The following is a 21,422-nucleotide window of genomic DNA, read 5'->3' on the forward strand; positions in this document are numbered from 1 at the left end:
CTTCTTGTTAATAGGCTAATGAAGTTATGGCGGCAAAGAGGATGCAAAAGTAGACCTGGATGTTTAGTTATAAGCATAACTTAGCTATGCCTATAGCTTAGATTGCTTCTTATTTTGCACTTCAGAATCATATCTTCAATTGCTTTCAATTTTGCAAAAATTTAAATAATTTAGGCTTTTATGTCATGAACCTGCCTTAAGTTTTTTTTTCAGTGAATTGAAAAATGAAATAAATCATTTCTAAGAATGGGATTATGGGCAGGGTTAATTTCTAGGTTGTTTTTTTTTTCTTTTTTTTGTAAAGCAAGTCGCACTTGCTTTATAATCTTCTTACTGAGAAGATTTTACACCACTGCGCAACTAGAAAATCTGCAGAAGAATCAACTTTTCATCATAGACATCTTTTTTTACTGTCCTTGGGAAGGTCTACCCAAAACTGTCCAAGTCATAAACCTTTAAACAGAAAAATCAAATTCACACACTCAATAAAGGTCATTTAGAGTCTGATAGCTAATTTTTTCCCAGTATTTCAATTATAGAACATACGATTTCAATAAAGACCGTGTGAGTCAAGAGCAGAACTTTTCTGGTAGTTAGTCTTCCCAACTGCTAGGACTCTGGATAGCAGCATAGGGAACATTTTGGTACCTTAGCAGCACAAAACGAAGAAAAAAGCTGGACTCAAAACAGAAGACATAGCTCAAAGAAAGGAGAGAACATAAGAAGAGACCAGAACTTATAGTAGGAAAGGGCTATGAAGAATCTGTAATCAGTAAAACTATTGAGTTTGACTAACTAATGTTCAAAAAACATTTGCAAAATTGGTACTTGTTATTGGTAGAGGGAGTATCTTCTCCTCTATCCCACTGGTCGATAGCATACAATGCTATACTACTGCCAAATCTACTCTTTATTCTATGCACTTCCTCTGATGCAAGTGGTATTGTTCTTGTCAAAAGCAAAATATTGAATCAAAAAGTACAGCAGTCCATATCTCCCCTGTAGCAGACATTTTTAAATCAATGATTTAATAACTCCACTTTTGATCAGCTTAAAAGGGAAAAAAAAATACATCTTCAGCACTACTATCTGTGACATCAGCTACAATAAGACAACGCACCTTAAATGCTATTTCCATTTACTTATTTGATTACAAAACTCAACATGCTTAGAAAAGTTATACTGAAGTGGCTTTCCTTATGAAAGGAAACTTGGACACCCTGCCATAATTTAAAAGTTAGCCTACCTTCATCACTAGCTGTTTAATGAACATCAGTAAGAATGCTCGCAAAGATAAAATCTCTTTTTGAGTAGGTCGTGGCCCATCTACAAAAGAAAAAAAGTAGATACATAAAAGCAAATGGCTGTTGCAAACACTTTCCTAGGTACTGTTTTTGCATTTGCTCACAGTTTCGCAGTTTCTATGATTATAATCACCAGGGAAAAACAAATCAACTAGCAAACGCAAGCAATCATAGAACAGTATGTTTTTGTATAGGATATGCCCACCAGCATATTTGCCCTAAGAATAAGTACTTTCAACATAGACCAGTCTAGTCAAAATAAGCCATTCAAACTAAAATAGTAAGATTATTCTATATGTACACTTGCCCCAGTTTAAATAAATCAGTTCAGAAACTAATCAAGTAAACTCGTGTCTTCACTGAAAAGAAAAACCAAATGTACTTTGTTCCTTACAAGAGACAAACTACTACAAAGCAATCTTGCAATGCTCCAACAGGGCTGGCCATTCTGTGAAGTGGACCCCTCACTCACAGTACATCTAGCTCTCTTTCACCCACTGCTTCACTCTCTGAAATTCCAGAGCCTTTCTTCATCACAGCAGAGAGCAGAGAAAGAAGCTTATTTCCCTCTGTCAAAAGATTTGGAAGATGTTGTGTGCACCACCCCCATAAAACTCAGAGTAACAACTAGAAGAGTCATAAAGCCGTATATTCAAGAAGCAATAATTTCCTAATCTGCCCCAGTCCCACCTGTACATGTTTATGCTACATACTAAGTTGCTGTGCATTTCGTTTCCCCCAGCTCCTTCTACAGTATGGTATCTCTGAGTTAGACAGCTATTCCCTTATAGGGAATAGCAGCTTTTTCCTTACAATCAGTGTTCTTGTTCTGTGTCAACAACAAGTACTAAACAACTGTTCTAAATTTCTTACTACTTCTTTCCCTTTGAGTTCACTGTACAGAGTAAGCATGCTTATTTAACATGCTTCCAACAAGTTCAGACCTCTATGCTTGTCAGATAGACTCAATATGCCTGCTTGCAGCTACACTGGTCTTATCAACAGATCTAACAGGCTTAATCAACTTAAAGAGGTCCAGAACTTGAACACGCTCCATAAAGTGATTGTAATCCCAAGTACAGCTCCACACTTTCAAAATCTTACCTGCCCTCCTAGTTTTAATATCTGTCTAATATAGAATGTAATATTATTAAAATAATATATGGTGAGAGAGAGCATAATTTTCTTCAAAGGTTTTCATTAGTTGTTTCTTTTTTAAAGAACCTTCAAGAATATCCTAGGGATAAAAGGTTATGTTGAACCCACCCTATTGAAATAATTCTTCTTCTGGAGCATTTACAGTTTATATGACACACAGAACACATTGCTTAAAACAAACATCAGTGTGCAAGAGTAGAAACGAACACATACCTAGACCTTTGGGAGTAATACCACTGCGATCCTGAGGATTCACTATCCAGTAATAATACTTTAGGGTATGCATTATCAAAAGAACTGTCCCAACTCGACGGATTGCATTGTATATGTTAACGGTGCCAATGAACTCAGTAGACAGGTAGGTGTACAGGATCAGCTGAACCTACAACATCCAATAAAGAGCTTAAAAATCATTACATCAAAATTGTAGCATATTAGGCAACTACATTCTTAAATTTCATCCATTAAAATTTCTTAAAGAAATAAAGACTTTATCTGTATGACCTAGTAATGAGGCTTCTCTAATGCTTGCAAACAGATGAAAAATTTCATTTCATTTCTAAAACTATAGAGGATTTTTTTCTTTTTTTTTTCTTTTTTTTTCTTTTTTTTTAAAAAAGGTTGCCCATTACTCACAGCAAAACAAAAGCATGGCATTCACAGAATCGCTGAGGTTGGAGGGAACCTCTGGAGATCATTTAGTCCAACTGCCCTGCTCAAGCACGGCCACCTAGAGCAGGTTGCCCAGGACCACATCCAATTGGGTTCTGAATGTCTCCAAAGACGGAGACTCCACGACCTCTCTGGGCAGCCTGTTCCAGTGTTCAGCACCCTCACAGCGAAGAAGTGTTTTCTGAGGTTCAGACAGAATTTCTTGTGTTTTAATTTGTGCCCGTTGCCTCTTGTCCTGTCACTGGGCACCCACTGAGAAGAGTCTGGCTGCATCTTCTTTACACCCTCCCATCAGATATTTATGCCCATTGGTAAGATCCCCTTGAGCCTTCTCTTCCGCAGGCTAAACAGTTCCAGCTCTTTCTGCCTTTCCAGTCCATAGCTAGTCCAGAGAGTCTCTGCTGGAGAACCCATAGGAGATTCTCCAGTCCCTTCACTATCTTTGTGGCCCTTTGCTGGACTCTCTTCAGTAGGTTCATGTCTGTCTTGTACTGGGGAGCGCAGCAGTGGACCCAGCGCTCCAGTTGCGGCCTCGCCAGTGCTGAGATGAGGGGAAGGATCACCTTCCCTTGAGCTGCTGGCAACACTCTGCCTAATGCAGTCCAGGAGGCTGTTGGCTTTCTTTGCTACAAGGGCACATTGCTGGCTCACGTATTAAGAATATGTATGCTTCTATCCTCGTTCATACAATTTTGGCAGATGAAGTCACAAATTATTTCAAATGCTTGTGCTTGAGAATAGCAGTAGTTATATTTAGCTGCCAGAATTTTAAAGATATTAACAAAATGCAAAATGAAAAAAGACAAAAGAAATGTCCAGTACAATTATTTATTACCTTTTTTGTAAACTATCTATATTATTTATATCATAATGTTGGCTCTTGATATTATTTCATAACCTGAAAGGAATTATGACTGTTTTGCAAAATAATTAGTTTTGTGCTTTTTTTTGAAGTTCAAAGGGTTCATGTAAAATATTCAAATGATCTGCTTAAACCACCCCCTAAAAGGCTTTAAGCCCTCCCTAAAACAAATAATCGCAAATGTTGTATTAGATCAAAATACACCCTTCAAAGAAATTGTCTTAAAAAGAGAGAGAAAGAAAGAGATCAAATACAGTAATAAATTCTAAGCCATGCCTGCTGCTAGAATTTCTTCCTGGAGAAGGAACAGCTCACAGGCATTTTCCCTAGAGAGTCATTACCATGTCCATTATATCCAGAATGTGCTGAAAGAACCACAAACGTTCTAACAGCAACAAGAAAAATCAGAAATGAAAAAGCAGAGGTTCAACATGATCTTAAAAGGGTAAGGCAATAAAAGACTGACATCCTGTGAGGAAGCATTTTCTTCTTGCCCTGTCTTATGCAGAAGAAACTGATACATGGGTAAATACTGAGAATAACTTAGCTTTGCTAATCACACAAATAAAGTCAAATTTTATTCCCTTCATTTCCTTCTTTTCTACAAGTGCTACTTATAACTAGAGAGATACTAACATTTCTGTCAGAAGCAGGGATTTTAAACAGGAAGTATCCTTTTATTACAGAGAGCTGCACATTTATTATAGGCTTCCTATTATCTATTCCCTACAGACAAATATTTATACACCTTCTTTACCTTTCCTACTGAGAAATAATCATTTAAATAATTCTCTGATTTAGTTGTAGCACATATACGTGTTTTACCATGACTTCAACAATAGCATTGTTAATGCTGTGTCAGTTTATGAAGTGCCAAAAAACCCTTCACAAATAAACTAGAAAACCTGACGAGGAGATTTTAAGTAGAATTAACTGGAAAAGTTTCCATCCAAACAGTTCACTTTCAGAAAATATAGGTTCAGCAAAGGGAAAATACTCCTTGGGGAATACGTCAATTTAAATGAAGACTTCAAATCTGATAACTAGAATAATTCCTATTAATAAATCTCGCTCTCTCCCCCCACCGTGTGTGTGTGTGTGTCTGTGTGTGTCAGCTAGCCCTCCCAAATTCCTTCCCAATCTGCAAGATTGACTGGATCAGCGACCCCAAAAGTCATCCTCATACTGCTCTGCAGAATGCTGTAGATTTCCAAATTCACTGAAAACCTTGCGAGTTTGAAAAATTTGACTGCTGTACGTAGAAAAGCAGACTCTGGAAATAGTGCCAGTATGATTTCTGTTGCAGACCTAGAATGACTTTGGAATGGATATATCTTAAGGTCCCTTATTCATAAAAAAGTAAATCATTTTACCTTTGCTGGGATATGAATCCATATTGCAGGGTTAAGGAGAACATGATCACACAGCTGCTTCAGCAGGGGCATCCCATTGTGTAAGTTGCTCAGGTACTTAGCAAGGGCAAGGCATAGTTCCAGGACAGCTCGAGTAACATGGGCTTTGGAAGACTATGAAAGAAGATATGCTTAAGCAAGAACCTCGCAACAGTCCACTGAATATTCTCTCAGAAGACTTGAACATTAATTTGATACATAATGACATGAACATTAGTAAGATCTTACTTTACCTTTTCTAGGCTATATCCTATCACAAGGAAGCCCTTACAGGAAAGCATCTGTTCTTGCATAGCAATGGAGTTCTTTAATAACTCCATGATGAAAGCCAGTAAAGTAGAACTGAAAAATAAATATTTTAATAATGGAAAAAAATGTTTTAAAGGGTCTCAGCAATGAGATAAAAAGTATTTCCACATTAATGCTACCAACATACAGCCCAGAAATGCATTTAATCTGTAATCTAAATGCTTGCATCAGAATTTTAAAGATAAAAAGCAAGACTGAATTTGGTAAGCTCTAACTTCCTGCTTTAAATTAATGTATTTCTAACTTAAAGTTCTGGATTTTGAGATAAACATATAGTAGCAAAATTCTTCTGAAAACAGATTATTGCAGAAATGCAACAGTAAGTGTCTACTTTTGTCTGTTTCATATTTCACTTTCAAACTTCTGCAAGTTGAGTGCCATATGCCTTTCCACTTGCTACCATTTTGCTTTCAGATCAACAGATGTTGGAAATATTTCTCTAGACACAGCTTTACCACCAGCTCAAGCTAATTCAACTCTGTGCTGCTGTCAAAAGGAATGTTCATGTCCCTCCCCTTGTGTCACAGTACTAGCGCCTGTGAATTAAGACCTTATCTGGCTGAAAACCCCTCTGCTGTTGGACTAGTTTGTAATTGAAACAAATCCTTGGCTCTTCACACAGAGGCACAAGTCTAAGCCAGCACAGGAGGGGGCCAGGAATGTACAAATGGGCTGAAGGAACATGGTGACCATCCTTCTTAGCAATAACATGGATGTAGATCATCTTAAAGCAATCATGAAACTACAACTGCAATGAAAGACAGCAGACTACATCAGGATTTTAAAAAGTGATCCCTTTGGTATCAACACCACTCTAACTGAGAGGCTCCACCAGTTTCTGTGCCCCGATGTTCAAAGGTTGGATTCAACTGAAAAAGAGTTGAAACCAGAGAAAAAATAAAAGATTCATATGCTCTCAAAGCTTGGCAGTAACATTGAGTAGCAGAAGAAAAAAAGCACGTGACAGCTTTATATCAATATTGGTTTTACTTTAATGTCAAAATATCAATACATTTCAATAATGCTAAAAAGGAAGCTAAAAAAAAAGACTCTTTTCCTTCTTCTATTGTTTTGATTGTTTTGAAGCTCCATCTCCCAAAACATCTGAAGATAAAAACAAACAAAGAAATGCCACAGAACAAGTCACTTCATATAGCTGATAAATTCATCTTTCCTGGAGTTTCTCTAGAAGCAATCCCCTATTCTTCTTCCCCATGGACAGGAATCAGCTCAAGTGAACTGTTCATAATTCTGTTACACAAAAAATTTGCAAAGTAGAAAAGATGTGCACACTGATTTTGTGGGAACTGACAAAAAAAGGTTTGGTTCAAATAAACATACTTTATTTTGAGGTCCTCAAGAAATAAGGTGAGGGTATTTTTGTTAAACAATTTGCTATTGTATTAGACAATTTAAATTACTATGCAGCTTAATGAAGCAAGAGATAATTTCCTTTACATAAAAAAGAAATGAAGAATGGAAAAACAACCATATACACTCACCAAACAGTTGTGTCAATGTGGTCCGATGAATATTGCCTATAGTCTAACTGTGCAAACAGAGGGAAAAGCACCTGCACTCCTCCAATAGAATGCATGGCACTTTGGATAGAATGTGTTAAGACTGCTTTCACATCCTGACAAGGAAGAATTAAAAGAAGATTGAATTCTTTCTCAGAAACTGTTAAAAGAAGTTTGTTAAGAATAGTTTGAAATGTTTTCAATATATAATTATATAATTACCAAATGAAAAGAAATTGCATAAAGTACAAACTAGCTGCTACAGCCACACTTAAGCCCAGTCTGTATCACCTACTGCATGAAAGACAGTTCAGATTCTCAAATGAATATACAGGAGGTGCCTTGTAAACACTAAAATAATAGTCTTTAGTAATAGAAAAACTCTAGAACAGGACACATGAAAAGCTCATGATAAATTTAAAGATTAAGGTCTTTGAAGCATAAGGAAGAAAAAACTATAATCTAACTAGAGCAAAGGACTGAAGATGGGTAGTATCTGTAGAGGAGTGAAAGTATGTCAGAAATGAGGAAGAAGTATATTTTTGAAAAGCTATGACAATAAAGTCTTTGCAATAGCAATACTGACATTTTTTAGGCTGTAACCTTGATAAGAAACTTTTTCTTGGGATTCTTGCACATCCATATTTATTTAAGAACAGACAGTACGTCTGCAAACTAATGAGGAAAAAGATCTCTGACTATGCAGATGACATTATAAAAAAGAAAAAAAAAAAGAAAAAACACCACCACCACACTATGTAACGCAAGAGAGCAGAACAGAGAACCTGGCTGCCTTGTTTGGATACCTGACTACAGCTAAGAGGGATGTCCACTTTCAGATAGTGGTCACAGAAATGTCAAATGGGTGGACAGCACAGACAGGCTCAATAATTTCAAGAGCTGCGAATGACTGCCTACCACCTACATCAGCTTTGGAGACAGAGGTAGAAAAGTGGTAGGGCTTGCTGGAGGGGGAGCAGGTTTGGTCAGAAGGAACTAATAGCAACCTCCTATCTTGCCCAAATCCCTATAACATCTAGTTTTCAGATTCTTAAATAGAAACCATTTGTATCCTCCAAATCTATCAAAACGTTGAAGTACCTGCAGCATGAGGGCATGTGGGGAATGAACAAAAATAGAAGCATTATCCTTAGGAGATGACTCTAGACAGAGCTGTGCGTCTGTAGCCCTTGGGTTGTACATAAAAGCAATAGCACTGGATAGTTTGCCATCATACAGCAACAGTTTGTGATGTTCATCAAGGAAGAGATCACTTTCTGCCTTGAATTTGAATGTTCCCTGGATTGGGGACCAGGGTTGAGGAAGGGAAAGAAAAAGAAATTTAATTATATACATTTAATTATACACATTGAGAATAGAGTTTAGAACAAAGTTATTACCAGAAAATGACTAAAATACTGTTTCTTAACTCTAGCAATAACTCAGAAGAAGAGAGTCTCATAACAACATCCACTCAGAACCAATTTTACAGACTTAACACTCCACAACTACATTGCCAAAACGGTGGATAGTGTAAAATAAACACATTAGCTAGAAAACAGAACAACAGTTAGTCAACAGCCTTCACTCAGAAGGAGTTAATAATTGAGGAGCAGATAGAAGAGGAATCATCATCTTGGTGTATGTTTTTACAGCTGCTAGAGAATAACAGTCTTCAATTACTGCCCCATAGGATATGACAAAACATGTAATAAATTACTGTAATAAAACTAATCCTCAGCACTAGCTTCACACGTTAAGAGCAAGTAACTAGCAATGTTAGCTATAAAGCTACTTTTCTAAAACAAATGTATTATATTTGATCTAAAGTCTCTGGCCTCCATGAAAAAGTGAATTAGCTCCAGATAACAGTGGTGGTCTCCCTCACACAAAAACCAACACAAAATTTAAAAGGCGAACACAAACACAAGCTTAATTTTAGTAAGAAATTAAATAATTAAATGTTTACTTGTAGTTTATAGAGACCCACAGCATTATATAAAAAACATGGGAAAAAAAAGTATACAGTAAGAACATTTTTAGAAGGACATAAAGGTGTCACAACATTATTGAAATCCGCCATAAAAGACATCACCATTAAACTTTAGAAACCTTTCAGTCAATTCCAAGATACCTTATATCCCAGACCAAGCTGATAAATGGCAAAGATCTGAGCAGCATTGAGAGCCTCACTGAAAAGGTAAACAGATGTCATCTGCCCACAAAACACTCGATTGGCATCTGCTGTTTCTGAAGAACCCAGGAAACATTTGTCAAATGTCTGAAAAGGAAATAAAATCCAGTAACTGGATTTAATCTAAACTATATAAGCAATAATCACACAAAGAATATATCTGTTATCAAATAGGAACTTTATTTTTACATAAACAAGCTTTCAAAGTCTTAGCAGAAACAAATTGTATGTTTCTGAGATGTGTAAAACAGAATCTGCTCCTCTACCAAAAAGTTACTTTTATTTCAACATTAAATTATGGATAAAAATCAGAGTTTTATATTTTTAGCAACAATTCTAATAATGAAATGGAAAAGATATCTATTTAATCCACCAAAATGGGGAGTAAAAAAAAAAAAAAACCTATAGATGTTAGTATAGAGATTACTTACATCACTGGTGTTGACAAACCACGTTATTTCTCCGTAAGATGCCAGTTCCCCATTCACATAACACCGAAGCTCACTGTTCTTCCAGCGATTATAGATGTGCACTATAGTAACCATATACCACTAAATGATAAAAAAAAAAAAATACACTCCTATAGAAGTGTAATGTAGCTTTACACTCCTATAGAAGTGTAATGTAGTGGTGAGATACTAGAAAAAATCAACTACTTGTGTGAATTACATTAGGATTGCAAGGTTCATTTGAAGAAGAAAGATGAAGTCATTGATGAGTTTGCATATAGAGCTATATCAAAGAATAATGTCACATTTTTCCCACAACAAAACAGACATAGAAGCTTAAAAGATATTTATGGCATAAAACTCAAATCATTTTCATGGCAATGCTGAGCTGTATTTATACCGAAACGATTAATAATTATTGTGTGAATATATTTTAAATTTGGTGACATTTAGACTGATGGGTCTACTGCAAAAGTTGTCATTCCAAAGACTATCAAGGATGGCTCCAAATTTTAAAGACTTTCAAAGTCTGTGCATGTCAAATTGTCATAAACAGCATCCATATTTACAGCAGAGAATTACAGATAAGGAATTCTTGAGGAGGTCAGGAAGAGGCCTGTTCTCCCACAAAATGTTTACATAAATTGCTTCAGAAACACCAGCAGAATTTGTACTTGAAAAAAGAAACACTTTCAACATAGCTTAGTACTGCTTAATAGGCAAGCAAGTCTTGGACAGTAAAAATTAAATCAGCTCACATTTAAATTGTTATATTTAAAAAATAGATAAAATATCAATTACAAGGAGACTATTTTCTGGACAATCTGAAAGAACAGAAAGTGTAACATTCTTTTAGGAATGAATCTGTTCTCCCCCTAAATGTAAGAGAAGCAAACTCCCACTGATGGCTCTGACTTAATTAGGAAAAATTAAATACAGTTTAGTAAACATGCTTTCTAAAATAACATTGCATTTGCCCATACTGAGAAATTGTTCATTTAAGGAGACTCTTAGCAAAATCCTTCAGGAATAGGAGAAGAGCAAGTCCAGAGGCAGGAGGAAACACAGTATGAACACAGAAGGGAAAAATCAAAAGTCAATCTCCTTTCAACTTTCAAGTTAAGGGTTCTCAGAGAGCTCACACAAGTTTCACAAATTCTTAAAACTTGTAGTAAATTGCACTTTCTAACTTTTTCTTAAACATCTCATAAGTAAAACTTAACAGAAATATGATTTCATAATAGAAATTTATTTTTTTAATTCCAGTGTAAATGTGCTCCTATGTGTGGACCTAAATATCAATAGCAACAACACTCCCTTTAGACCATATTAGAGAAATTTCCTAAAAATATAGCTTGTAGCTACACATAAACCCATGCGCATTTCTGTAACTCATGAAATCTATCTGAAAGACTTCACTATTTTGACTCACCTTTTGTGGCTTGAAATCAAATTTTACACAATGCTGGAAACCTTTTCCCTTTGATTTTATGGACGTTACAATCAAGCAACCTCCAACAAAGTGAGCAGAATAACCAAGTCCTTTGTTTGTTCGAAAACTAAAAAAAATTAAAGCAAAAATCGATATGTATGCAGATAAAAGAAGTCATTGAAGAATAGAAATCAAACATCTGAAATACTGTTTTATATAATACGCACCAATATAAGTAAGGCTTATCCTTATCCACATTGATATTATTTACAGGATCCATTCTTAGCCAAGTGTGAAAAGTGAATCCATTCTGGTAGGGCCACTTGGCTATAGGGGGTAAGGCAATACCCTAAAGAAGGCACAGTTATTCTTTAGAAAGATCAACATCACAATAGTTTAATCAGTAAGAGTACACAGCTTAAGACATACACTATAAATGTGCATTGTTTGTCTATGCCAAAAAAAAGAAAACTAGCCTAAGTTCTTCTGTGCACTTTTTATACTCAAATTTTTAAAAAATTAGTCTAAATATTTCAAGACTGGTCTTTATACCTCTATAAAGGTTATTAATACTAAGCTGCACTTCAAAAATTAAATATTTTAGCGGAAATGTTACTACATAAAACCTCCTCAAAATGCAAATTCAAGTTGATTTGGTTTTGTGGTACCTTAACAGAAGAATCACATTTATACACTTATTTTCACATCCTGCTGGCATCCAGGAAAATAACTGATTATGAAAAGAAGCTGGCCACAAAAATAGAATTGTATACATTTCACTTGAAGGATTCTTTTCTCTCTTGAAAATCATGTCTATGTAGACTTGCAGTTAGAGTATAATAGACTTATTATAATCTTGCTTAAAATAAAGGTAGTACAATCTCCACCAGTCAAACATTGTATTAATATCAGTTTAAAGCTCTTAAGTCATCAGATGTGTAGGCTGGGTTCTCTGTTTCAAACAGCTGTTTGGGTTTTTTTGTTTTTTGTTTTTTTAATTAACATTCCTACTAACTTTCCACTGTTTTGCTGTACATGCTTGCAATGTGCACTTCAACTAAGACGGCCACAACCACTGATCAAAGATGCTGTCCAGATGATCAATACCAATGAACAAAAAACATCAAAGAACATGAGTGTCGCCAGATTTATTTTACCCCCACTCTCCATTCAGCTATCCCTGTCCAAACAAAATGCTATAAATCCTTCTCCATACCAGCTAACTAATCAGTCTGCATGTCTTCAAGGCCAGCTTTTGGGAACTGGTAGCACTTCCACTTGGTTTAACTCATAATGAATCTTGGAGTAATTGTATGAAATACTTGTGCTATACAAACACATGAATAGCCAAAAAGAATAAAAACATGTCTATTGCCAAGTTCTGTTGTATGTGATAAACATGTTTCTTCAGAAGCTTTTATGTAGTAGTCTGTCTTTTTTGGTCTCAAATTTTCATTCCAATAAGATACATTATGTTATGAAATTGGTGAAGTTTAATCTCAAGCCACCAAGGCAGAAAGGTGATGGGTTATGTGAAGAAAACTAGAGAGAGTCATCTGCTAAATCTTATTCTGAATTATGCATGGACTTTTGAAAATACTATTTCATTCTATGATGTTAGGAGCAAAAAAGAATTGGTACACTTAATTCTTATGCAAGAAAGTTGCACAACGTTTTTTAACCTATTTAATTTCAAATTCTTTATCAAGCGCACACCATAGAACTTAAAAATGAATAAAAGTCATCCAAGCAACAACGATAAAAGGACAATCATTGCTAAATTTAATCCTCCTTTCACTATTATTCAAATTATACATGTCTAGGATCTACATTTTCTCAGAAAATTCAAATACACATTATACATTATTCACACCATCTGACCAGTAGAGAACAAACAAGTGGTGCAAGCATGGTCACTTCCAGTTCAATGCGTTCTGTGGTTTCTCCTGGAAAGGTTCCCAGAACCGTACAAAATTTAAGGAGTTCCCACATGTACTGGATACTAGCACAAGCATCATTCCCACAGAAGAAATGAGTGAAAAGTAAGTAGATTTTCCTTGCAACAAGAGTTAACTGAACCTCTTAAAAAATAAAAATGTCCTATTCATATCCATTTTTTATGTATTATTTGTCATCCCATAATGATAATGCTCATTTGTTATAAACATGGTTTACAAAATGGTTTATTTATGGATGATGTAAGGGTCAGGCAGAGAAAAAATTTCTGTTAAAGTTCTACCTTCAAGACATGCCAGAGGGGTCAAATGAAAACCAGGAGTGAAAACAGCCACTGGCAGTAGGAGAAAAAGAAATCAAGAAACAAAAGACGAACTATCTACATACTGCAGCACTTTTTCCTGGAAAGCTGAAGAAGGCATCAGGCCCATACTTCTGAGGCATGTGTTTTAATACAGACAATAACTTCCCAGCATGTGGTGGCTGACAAAAGGAAATATTACACATGTAAATATATATAATACACCTACAAGAAAGAAAAGTCTATACATACAAAAAAATGAATTTTGACACATTTTAAGGCTTTGCATTCCAAGACAGTAACTGTAGACTTTCAGCAAACCTTAACAAAGAATCAGAGATACATTCACACAATGCACAGTAGGTACACTGAATTGCAATTAATTGGATACCTAAATTTAGGAGTCACAGGCCACAGCCACTTTAATCGAGCATAAATCCAAATAGACCCTGAACGTTGGTTCCTACTTCCATCTGTTCATTCCCAGCAGCACTATTATTTGTGTGATTTTTTTGGTGGGCTAGAAAAAAGAACTGATCAAATTGAAAACTAATTTAGGGGGAAAAAAATAAAGCAAAATACTTTTCAGTCAGATCAGTTCTGGATTGTGGCTGCATGAAACTGACAGCACAGGGGAGATGGGGAATAGCTAACTAGAGGGAGAGGGAAGATCAGCCGACAGGATTCTTCTCATCAGGATTACAGTCATAGGCCAGATTAAAGTGACCGTGGTGACATACACTTCTTCATATATGGCCACAGGGAAAGGTTTCGAGTCTCAAGGGCAATCTGGAGCATCTAAATTAAGTGCTCAGCTAGTGTGAATACCTAACACTTCCCCACCTTCACCCTACTTCTGCATCAATTTTGTTATAATACTCAGGAACTATAAACTGCAAGTCAAGTCTATGAGTTGACTACAACAGAAGAACAGCAAATATTGGTCACAGGGACAGAATAATTTTGTATGTCTTCTTTCGTCACTCCGTAACTGTCCAGCAGATCTACTTTTAACCTACAACTTTACATCTCTCATCTTTCCCTGAAGGTGCCCCTTTTCCATCTTGCAAGTAGCAATTCTCTGAAAACTAAGAACTGCATGATCTATAAAAGCAGTATTTCAAACATAAATAAACAGTGCTTCATGAATCTGAATTAAAAAACTTGACAGGAAACACTGAGATCTGTTTAGATGTCTTCAGCACCATAGATTTCAACTGGTTACAATTTGTATTGTAGTTAGATATTTTGTATCTTTATAGCACTGTTGAGGTTAAGATTTATGGAGTTGTGCAACTCCTTAGGAATGCAACCATGGCTTTTTCCTCCTCCTCCTTTTCCCTATGTTTAGCCTATAATAAAGAAAGGAAATTAAATGCAAATAGCAGAGAACCAGGAAATGAAAAAGTTAATGTTACAAGGACAACTTTAATTTAGCTATAGTCAAATATACTCTGCATGTTCGATTATTAAATTTAAACCCTATATAGAGTAGTTTTATGTAAACAAGTTAAGATCTCAGAAATTACTTGTTTCAAGAGTTTTCTTTAAAATTTGTTATATTATTTGGGTAAACATACTGGCTTTTATATTGAATAGATTTATTATTATTATTATTTTCAAGTGGGAAAAGACATCGTGCTGCCTTTTCTCAATAGCAGGCAGGGTATTTAGAGATGTCAACAGCTGAATTAAAATTCAAAGCAGGTAACACAACTATTAAAATAGTTGCCAATTCCAGCAAAACCATAGTTTTGTGGTTAAAGAAAGTGTATCTGGTAGCATCTACAGCATACAAAATTTTACTTTAGGGAAGGAGGTTATCAACAGTAAACGGGGAGCTCCTTCTCCCATTTTAGTTCACATAGAAACAGGAGAAAACATACAGCATGACTTCTCACCTAGAGCTTATTTTGGAGTCAAGCTGCAAGCAATATTACAAGATTTCCTTCATTTCAGTTTCTGTCACAATTCTCACTACCCTAATTAGAGCAATTTTTTCAATCTTTAGGTAAAGAACAACAATGTGAAAATAGAAACATATTGAACTGCTTATGTGGATAACTATTTATTTCTCTCTGCAAAGGGTTCAAAAAACAATTTTAAACCTTTTTTCTTCAGTTTCACATAACTGGAATGACAAAACTAAAAGTCCCTAAAAACATATGCTTAGAATCACCATATTATTCCAAGGTGTTCAGAAAAGACCAATTCAGTCAATATATCCAGGAGCTAAACTTAATTTAATCACTTTTCTACTTCATGTATTTTAATTGCTTGTAAATAGAAAGATGATATAATACTACCATGCATCCTTTATATCTTGGTACATTTAAAAATTGTTTATTATACAGGTTATTAAACAGCTTTCTTATCTCGGGAAGACTAGGAAAAATATAAACAATGTAATAAAGTTTTTTGTTTTTTGTTTTTTTACCCATCTCCCTTGTTCTCCTTGAAGTTTGCTGAAGAACAACTTTAGCTCTCGAACTGTCAAGTTATAGCTAGCCAATACACCCAGCATATCCACTAAGAGATCTGAAAAGGAAAAAAAAAAAACATGACTGCTTAATAAAACAGTGCCAAAACTTTTATCACTTCATTAATTAACAAGCGTTCCATGAGATTTTATATAAAAGAAATACAACTTGACTCACATACAGAGTGAAGCTGTACCTGCAATCATATTGTCAGCTTTATCAATCCTCTTGAGCACTTGTTCGACCAGCCCCACTTCTGTGCATGCTTGCAGATTCCGTATACTTTTCTTCAAGATTGCTGTAAACATGCTCCACACCTCAGCCTGGCAGGTGATGTCACATTTATCCAGCAAGTCTACCATGCAGGTGATTCCCTCTCTTTCTTGGATGATAAAGTTCATTTCCAAGTCAAAATGGCCCCCAACAAGCTTTCAAACAAAAGGTAAAAAACAAAACAAACAACAATTAGGACTAGGACAATTATATTAAAATATCATTCCACATTAAAAGTTATCCATTCTATAATAGGCAAGCTATCATAGATGTAAGCTAAAACATACAACAAGGCCAACATCAATATATCAAGTCTTATTCCTCTTTTTTTCCCCCAGGTTCTGTTGGGTAACATTGACATAGGTGCTCCTGAAGTGTCAACCAATATCGGGTAACTGCTGCAAAAGAACATTTGGGTAGTTTAAGACACTGATGTCCTGAGCTGTTTGTTCCTGCTCACGCAGCTGAAAAGAGAACAGCTCCAGAGAGTGTTCCAAGGCGAATGAGATAGCAAAGTCCCCTAAGATACCTTAAGCAGCCTAAAATGGCCCTAAAAGCTTTCTTCTGCTTCAACTTAACTCTCACATAGAAGGGCAATTCTAGCCCTTCCTTCATTCTAGGAGATGATTTACATCAGAAATCTTGTTCTTTATAAACGCTTAGAGTTCTTGGGATACTAAAACGGTTCAAGTATTAATTGCCAATTATATTAGTAACAACAGGTACTAAAAGGAAGCATAACATTGCTATATTTGGATGACTGTGAAATAACAACACTGCTTGAAGTCTTTGACTACACCCTGGCTAAAGAACTTAAATCCTGTAATATTTCAGGTATCTTAGGTGCAGGCTTTGTTTGAACATAGACTGAGTAACAAACCACACGTGCACATGCCAAGGACATGGAGGAGGGAAGGAAACAACCTACTTCATTCTCGCTTGTGCGTTCAATAAAATGAAAATTTTAGTTGAAGGAAGGATGAATCGTACTAACCTACTCTTCTACCCCAATCCTGCTACTACTTAAACTTTCTTTGAGAGTGAAAACTTGTATTGCTATTAATCTGTTAATCATGGTATCTATTCAAGGGGCTTTAAAAAAAAATTTCTATAAGAAAGTAACTTTCAGGTTGAAACTAGTTTGTTCTGTTCTTCTTAAGATTTTTCACTATCTAGATAAACACCAGGATATTTTCTTAAAATGCAGAAAGCATCGGGAGTTATATTTGGGTTGAACATGGGGAACAGGAGTCAAATCTCTCCTTTAAGAGAGGTTTACAGACAGAACAACAGCGGGTTTGAATAGATATATCGAGACATTTCCAAAACTGAATAAACAAATTGTATCCTTAAAAATGTATCATGTTTGCCAAGATACTTATTACATACCTGCATCCAAAGAGGAATAAAAATAAGATTTACTCAAATTCAGAACTCATGATCAAAAGTATATCAGGTTCTTCTCAGTTGGCCTAACAAAAGATATGATTTCTGTCCTACATAACGCTTCTTTCATAGGCTTTGACCATTCAGTAATGTTACCTGCAGAAGTCATACCATGACAAAACTGCCCCAAAATACAAAATACTTCCTTGCTACCATATTAGCTCCAACAGCTTCTCTCAGCTAGTCAGGATCTGAAGATAAACGTACCCAACAGAACAGAATATATGCCCTTCATTAACTACTGAAATTACCATACATTCTCCTCAAGTGTCTAAATCTTGTCACTTTGAAGAAGCAATCTTTGGTCCTCTGGACATAAATCAGTAATGCCAAGCACCACAAGCAGCAGGGAAAGTTACAGGTTTTATGACAGAATGGACAATGTCTCTAGGTAACAGTTTCTAAATAGTAATTTACACTTTTCCATTTTCTCCTTTTGGTTATGAAAAATAATTATGCAATTTACTGTCAGATGCTTCCTTAGTATCTAGGGAAACCACAGGAGCTGAATGAGGAGATTTGAATGATATTCTCAGCTTCTCTCCGTCAATTCACCTTGTCATTATCAAACAAATCTATCCTGTCATTATCATTCTCTAAACCTGTTTTTCCCTTCCATAAGATGGACCTGAGGATCACCTCAAGAAAGTACCTTAATGTTGAATTCAATGACAGTTGAGATCACTGAACAGAACAGATTAAAGAAGAAGTATCACAAAACACACCCAAAGAAAAAAGTACACACTGCCCTTAGAAAAAAAAAAAAAGCCCTGAACAAAACTAGTGAAAAGATAAAATATGTAACTAATACTACACTTCGTTTTACACTAAATGAATCATCCTCTATACAAAATCAAAGCATCACTCAAAAAGCCAGTCTCTCTCTCTCACCGCCAAAGAATCCGAAAGAAAATACTGTATTCTGTGGGCAAACAAAATAGCTGAAGGTTAAACTCTAGCCACAAAGCACCTGCTAATTTCTTAACAAACAACAAATTCAATTCTTTATGCATTTGGTTTTAAATAACCAGACAACAATCAATTATCACACCAAAATCATATATGGCAGCATTTAGTTGCAACTAGAGGTGACCTTACCTTCACCCTTTAGTCTCCCCAACCAATCTTTCATTTTTGGCTAGATACACTATTGTCAGTAACCACCCATCCAGGAAGCTGTCAAATTAGGCTTCCAATCTAATCTGCAAACATAAGCATTTCACCAAGAACATTCTAGAAATAATACGCTATGGTAGAAATAATTACTATTAACATTTGCTTTAAGAGCTATCTCCTGAGGACAGAAAAAAAAAGATGGAGAAAGCAATTTATGGAATGCACAGTGCATTTGATGTACTATATGTATGCATACCCATTAGATGCACATAAGCACACACACACACACCACCGTATGTCATATTAACCCTTTCTAATGGTGATTTGAAACTGATCAACCTTCAAAACACAAATTTGTTTCCAATGACAGGGATCATAATCCAGGTCCATGCATTGGCTAGTTATTATCTGAGCTGCAGTAATGGCTGTGCACAGCAAAATGTAATCTTCCCAAATGTCACAGTAAGTTATGAATATCTGAGCAGCTTAATGCACCTTACTAGCCATGAAGTGTGAGAATGTAATCTTATTACCTTTTTTATGGTTGTATTTTTTTGAATAATGTAGCCTTTGAACTGATGTATAGTCTTTCCTTGTACTTTAGCATGATTTGGTCTCCTGTGTTGTACAGTACATTTTTCAAAGTTCTCCAGTTCAACGTATTTTAAGTCGTACGCTGAGCTGCATAAACAATCTTTATCACAACCTACAGGGTGACATAACATTTTCTTTCTTTGGAGCGTAGAATTAAGCATAAGCTTATAGGGATGATTTTAAAGTGCAGTATTCAAAGTATTCAAATACATCTTCACAAGTTTCATATTTTGCCAGTTATATTTACTAAAAAAAAAAAAAAAAGCTCAAGCTTTTCAGTAACATGATTCTACATTTAGTTGATTGAAAACAGGGAGAATACTTCTACAGAGATTTTTAGCTACACTCTGTGTGATTTTTTTTTCTTTTTACTTTGAGAAGCAAACCAATGAGTAGTCAACATTATAACGCTAACTAGCATAGAAAAGCACTACAACATTCCTAAACAGAAAGAAAAAGCCAATTTAAACATAGCAAACCTGACTTTGCTATGAAGTTTCCATCCGAGCTAAAAGGGGAACGGTGATCCAAGATATAAAAGATATGGCACACCCTTCGGGTGAGCAATTTCCAGACTACAATAGGCAGAAAATTGCTCAGAATAAACATAGTCAAACTCTACCTTCCTGAAAGGTCATGATCTAGATTATGAATCCAATTCATAGTCACTTCTATTAAGGGTAGACATAATATATTTCACAAGCTTGTATGAAAGTGTGAGAAAAAGTATTTCAATGCACTGTAACAGAAAAAAAGAAATTAAGTCCAAGACTACAATTTGCATTCCTTTAGGAAAATCCAAATTATTTATTTTTTGGGAAAGCTAGAGAACTAGATTTCCAGTTTTACCTCAAACCTCCACAAACGTGACTTTACTTAGACAGAGCCTCTTCATCCTTCTAGTCGCTATACATAAAGAAAAATATACTTGTTTTGTTCTCAAAAATCAGGATGAAAGATTAACAGTGCAAAATATGACCTCTTTCTTTCTCTTCTCTAAGATGATGATTTTGAAACCTAAGAATTGTTTCTTCGATAAATGAAGAGTATATCCAAAACACATGTCTATCCAATGAGGAAAAGGCAGCCAGAAGTCAGAAAGCAGGTAAATTCCATCTCAAAGGAATTTTTAAAACTGTATGCTTAATCAGGACCTACAAAGCTGCACGTACAACGATAACAACTGAAGTCTTCCATTCTTTTAGAATAAGGTACTTATACAAGCTAAACACTCATTTAGTGCTGAAACTAAACAAGTTGCTATTTCAACAGTTAAAGGTTGGGGCAATCCTAATTTTTACTTCCATTTATGAAATAGCTATGGTCCTGGTTTTACTGCAATTTTACATTATGTCAGTTGACCCAAGGTAAGAGAACATCATCTTCATCCCTTGATGACAAAATCTGAACGCAGCTTCTGGAGAATAGAAACACAAATAAGATTTTAGGCATTACACCTGTGAATAACAGCAAGTAGCAATGCAATATTCTTTGCCTACATCTACTCTTTTATCTTCTATCAAAGTAATAACCCACAACCTGGGCTCTATTCCCTTTCAGGTATTAAGAAACTCAAAACAAATATATTTATCCTCAGAAATATGTAGCTAAGATATGGGAAGTATAAGAACTATAATCTTTAGGGCAAGGATCTTATAGTATCATGAGTGATCCCAAGTCAGTCAAATCCCTTCAGGGTAAAGGATATACCTTAAAAATCAATACTGAGTACACGTTCTGGGTGTGACAAAGAGATGGTCTGACTTGGAAAGGACTGTACAGATCAGAAGAAGAAAAAAGTAAAGAAAAGGTATAACACATATACATACTAATTGCAACTATCCATTCTCCCTGCCTCCTTGGCCCCCCATTTTTCCACGGGGTCTTCCCTACCACTAGCTCATTACTTGGAAGTGAAAAAAAATACAAGCCCAAACGGATGAT

At 35.5% G+C, this 21,422-nt stretch overlaps 1 protein-coding gene across 8 annotated transcripts in view; it reads right to left on the bottom strand.

Moving 5' to 3' along the window:
- LRBA (LPS responsive beige-like anchor protein) overlaps window positions 1–21,422 on the bottom strand; it is a 407,526-nt gene that overhangs the window by 352,005 nt on the left and 34,099 nt on the right. For 7 of the 8 annotated variants that reach the window (XM_068942256.1, XM_068942262.1, XM_068942261.1 and 4 more), the window contains exons 3-15: window positions 16,246–16,477; window positions 16,007–16,107; window positions 13,656–13,751; window positions 11,540–11,661; window positions 11,313–11,439; window positions 9,863–9,982; window positions 9,372–9,518; window positions 8,339–8,536; window positions 7,220–7,353; window positions 5,642–5,750; window positions 5,370–5,522; window positions 2,676–2,844; window positions 1,247–1,326 (exon numbers count right to left, since the gene is read on the bottom strand). In XM_068942256.1, the coding sequence (XP_068798357.1) occupies window positions 1,247–1,326; window positions 2,676–2,844; window positions 5,370–5,522; window positions 5,642–5,750; window positions 7,220–7,353; window positions 8,339–8,536; window positions 9,372–9,518; window positions 9,863–9,982; window positions 11,313–11,439; window positions 11,540–11,661; window positions 13,656–13,751; window positions 16,007–16,107; window positions 16,246–16,477 (1,788 nt within the window). Of the gene's footprint in view, window positions 1–1,246; window positions 1,327–2,675; window positions 2,845–5,369; window positions 5,523–5,641; window positions 5,751–7,219; window positions 7,354–8,338; window positions 8,537–9,371; window positions 9,519–9,862; window positions 9,983–11,312; window positions 11,440–11,539; window positions 11,662–13,655; window positions 13,752–16,006; window positions 16,108–16,245; window positions 16,478–19,417; window positions 19,625–21,422 lie in introns of those variants that run through there. The other variant, XM_068942258.1, reaches the window with a different exon arrangement.

This window comes from Struthio camelus, chromosome 4, assembly GCF_040807025.1.
Source record: "Struthio camelus isolate bStrCam1 chromosome 4, bStrCam1.hap1, whole genome shotgun sequence".
NCBI classification, from domain to species: Eukaryota; Metazoa; Chordata; class Aves; order Struthioniformes; family Struthionidae; genus Struthio; species Struthio camelus.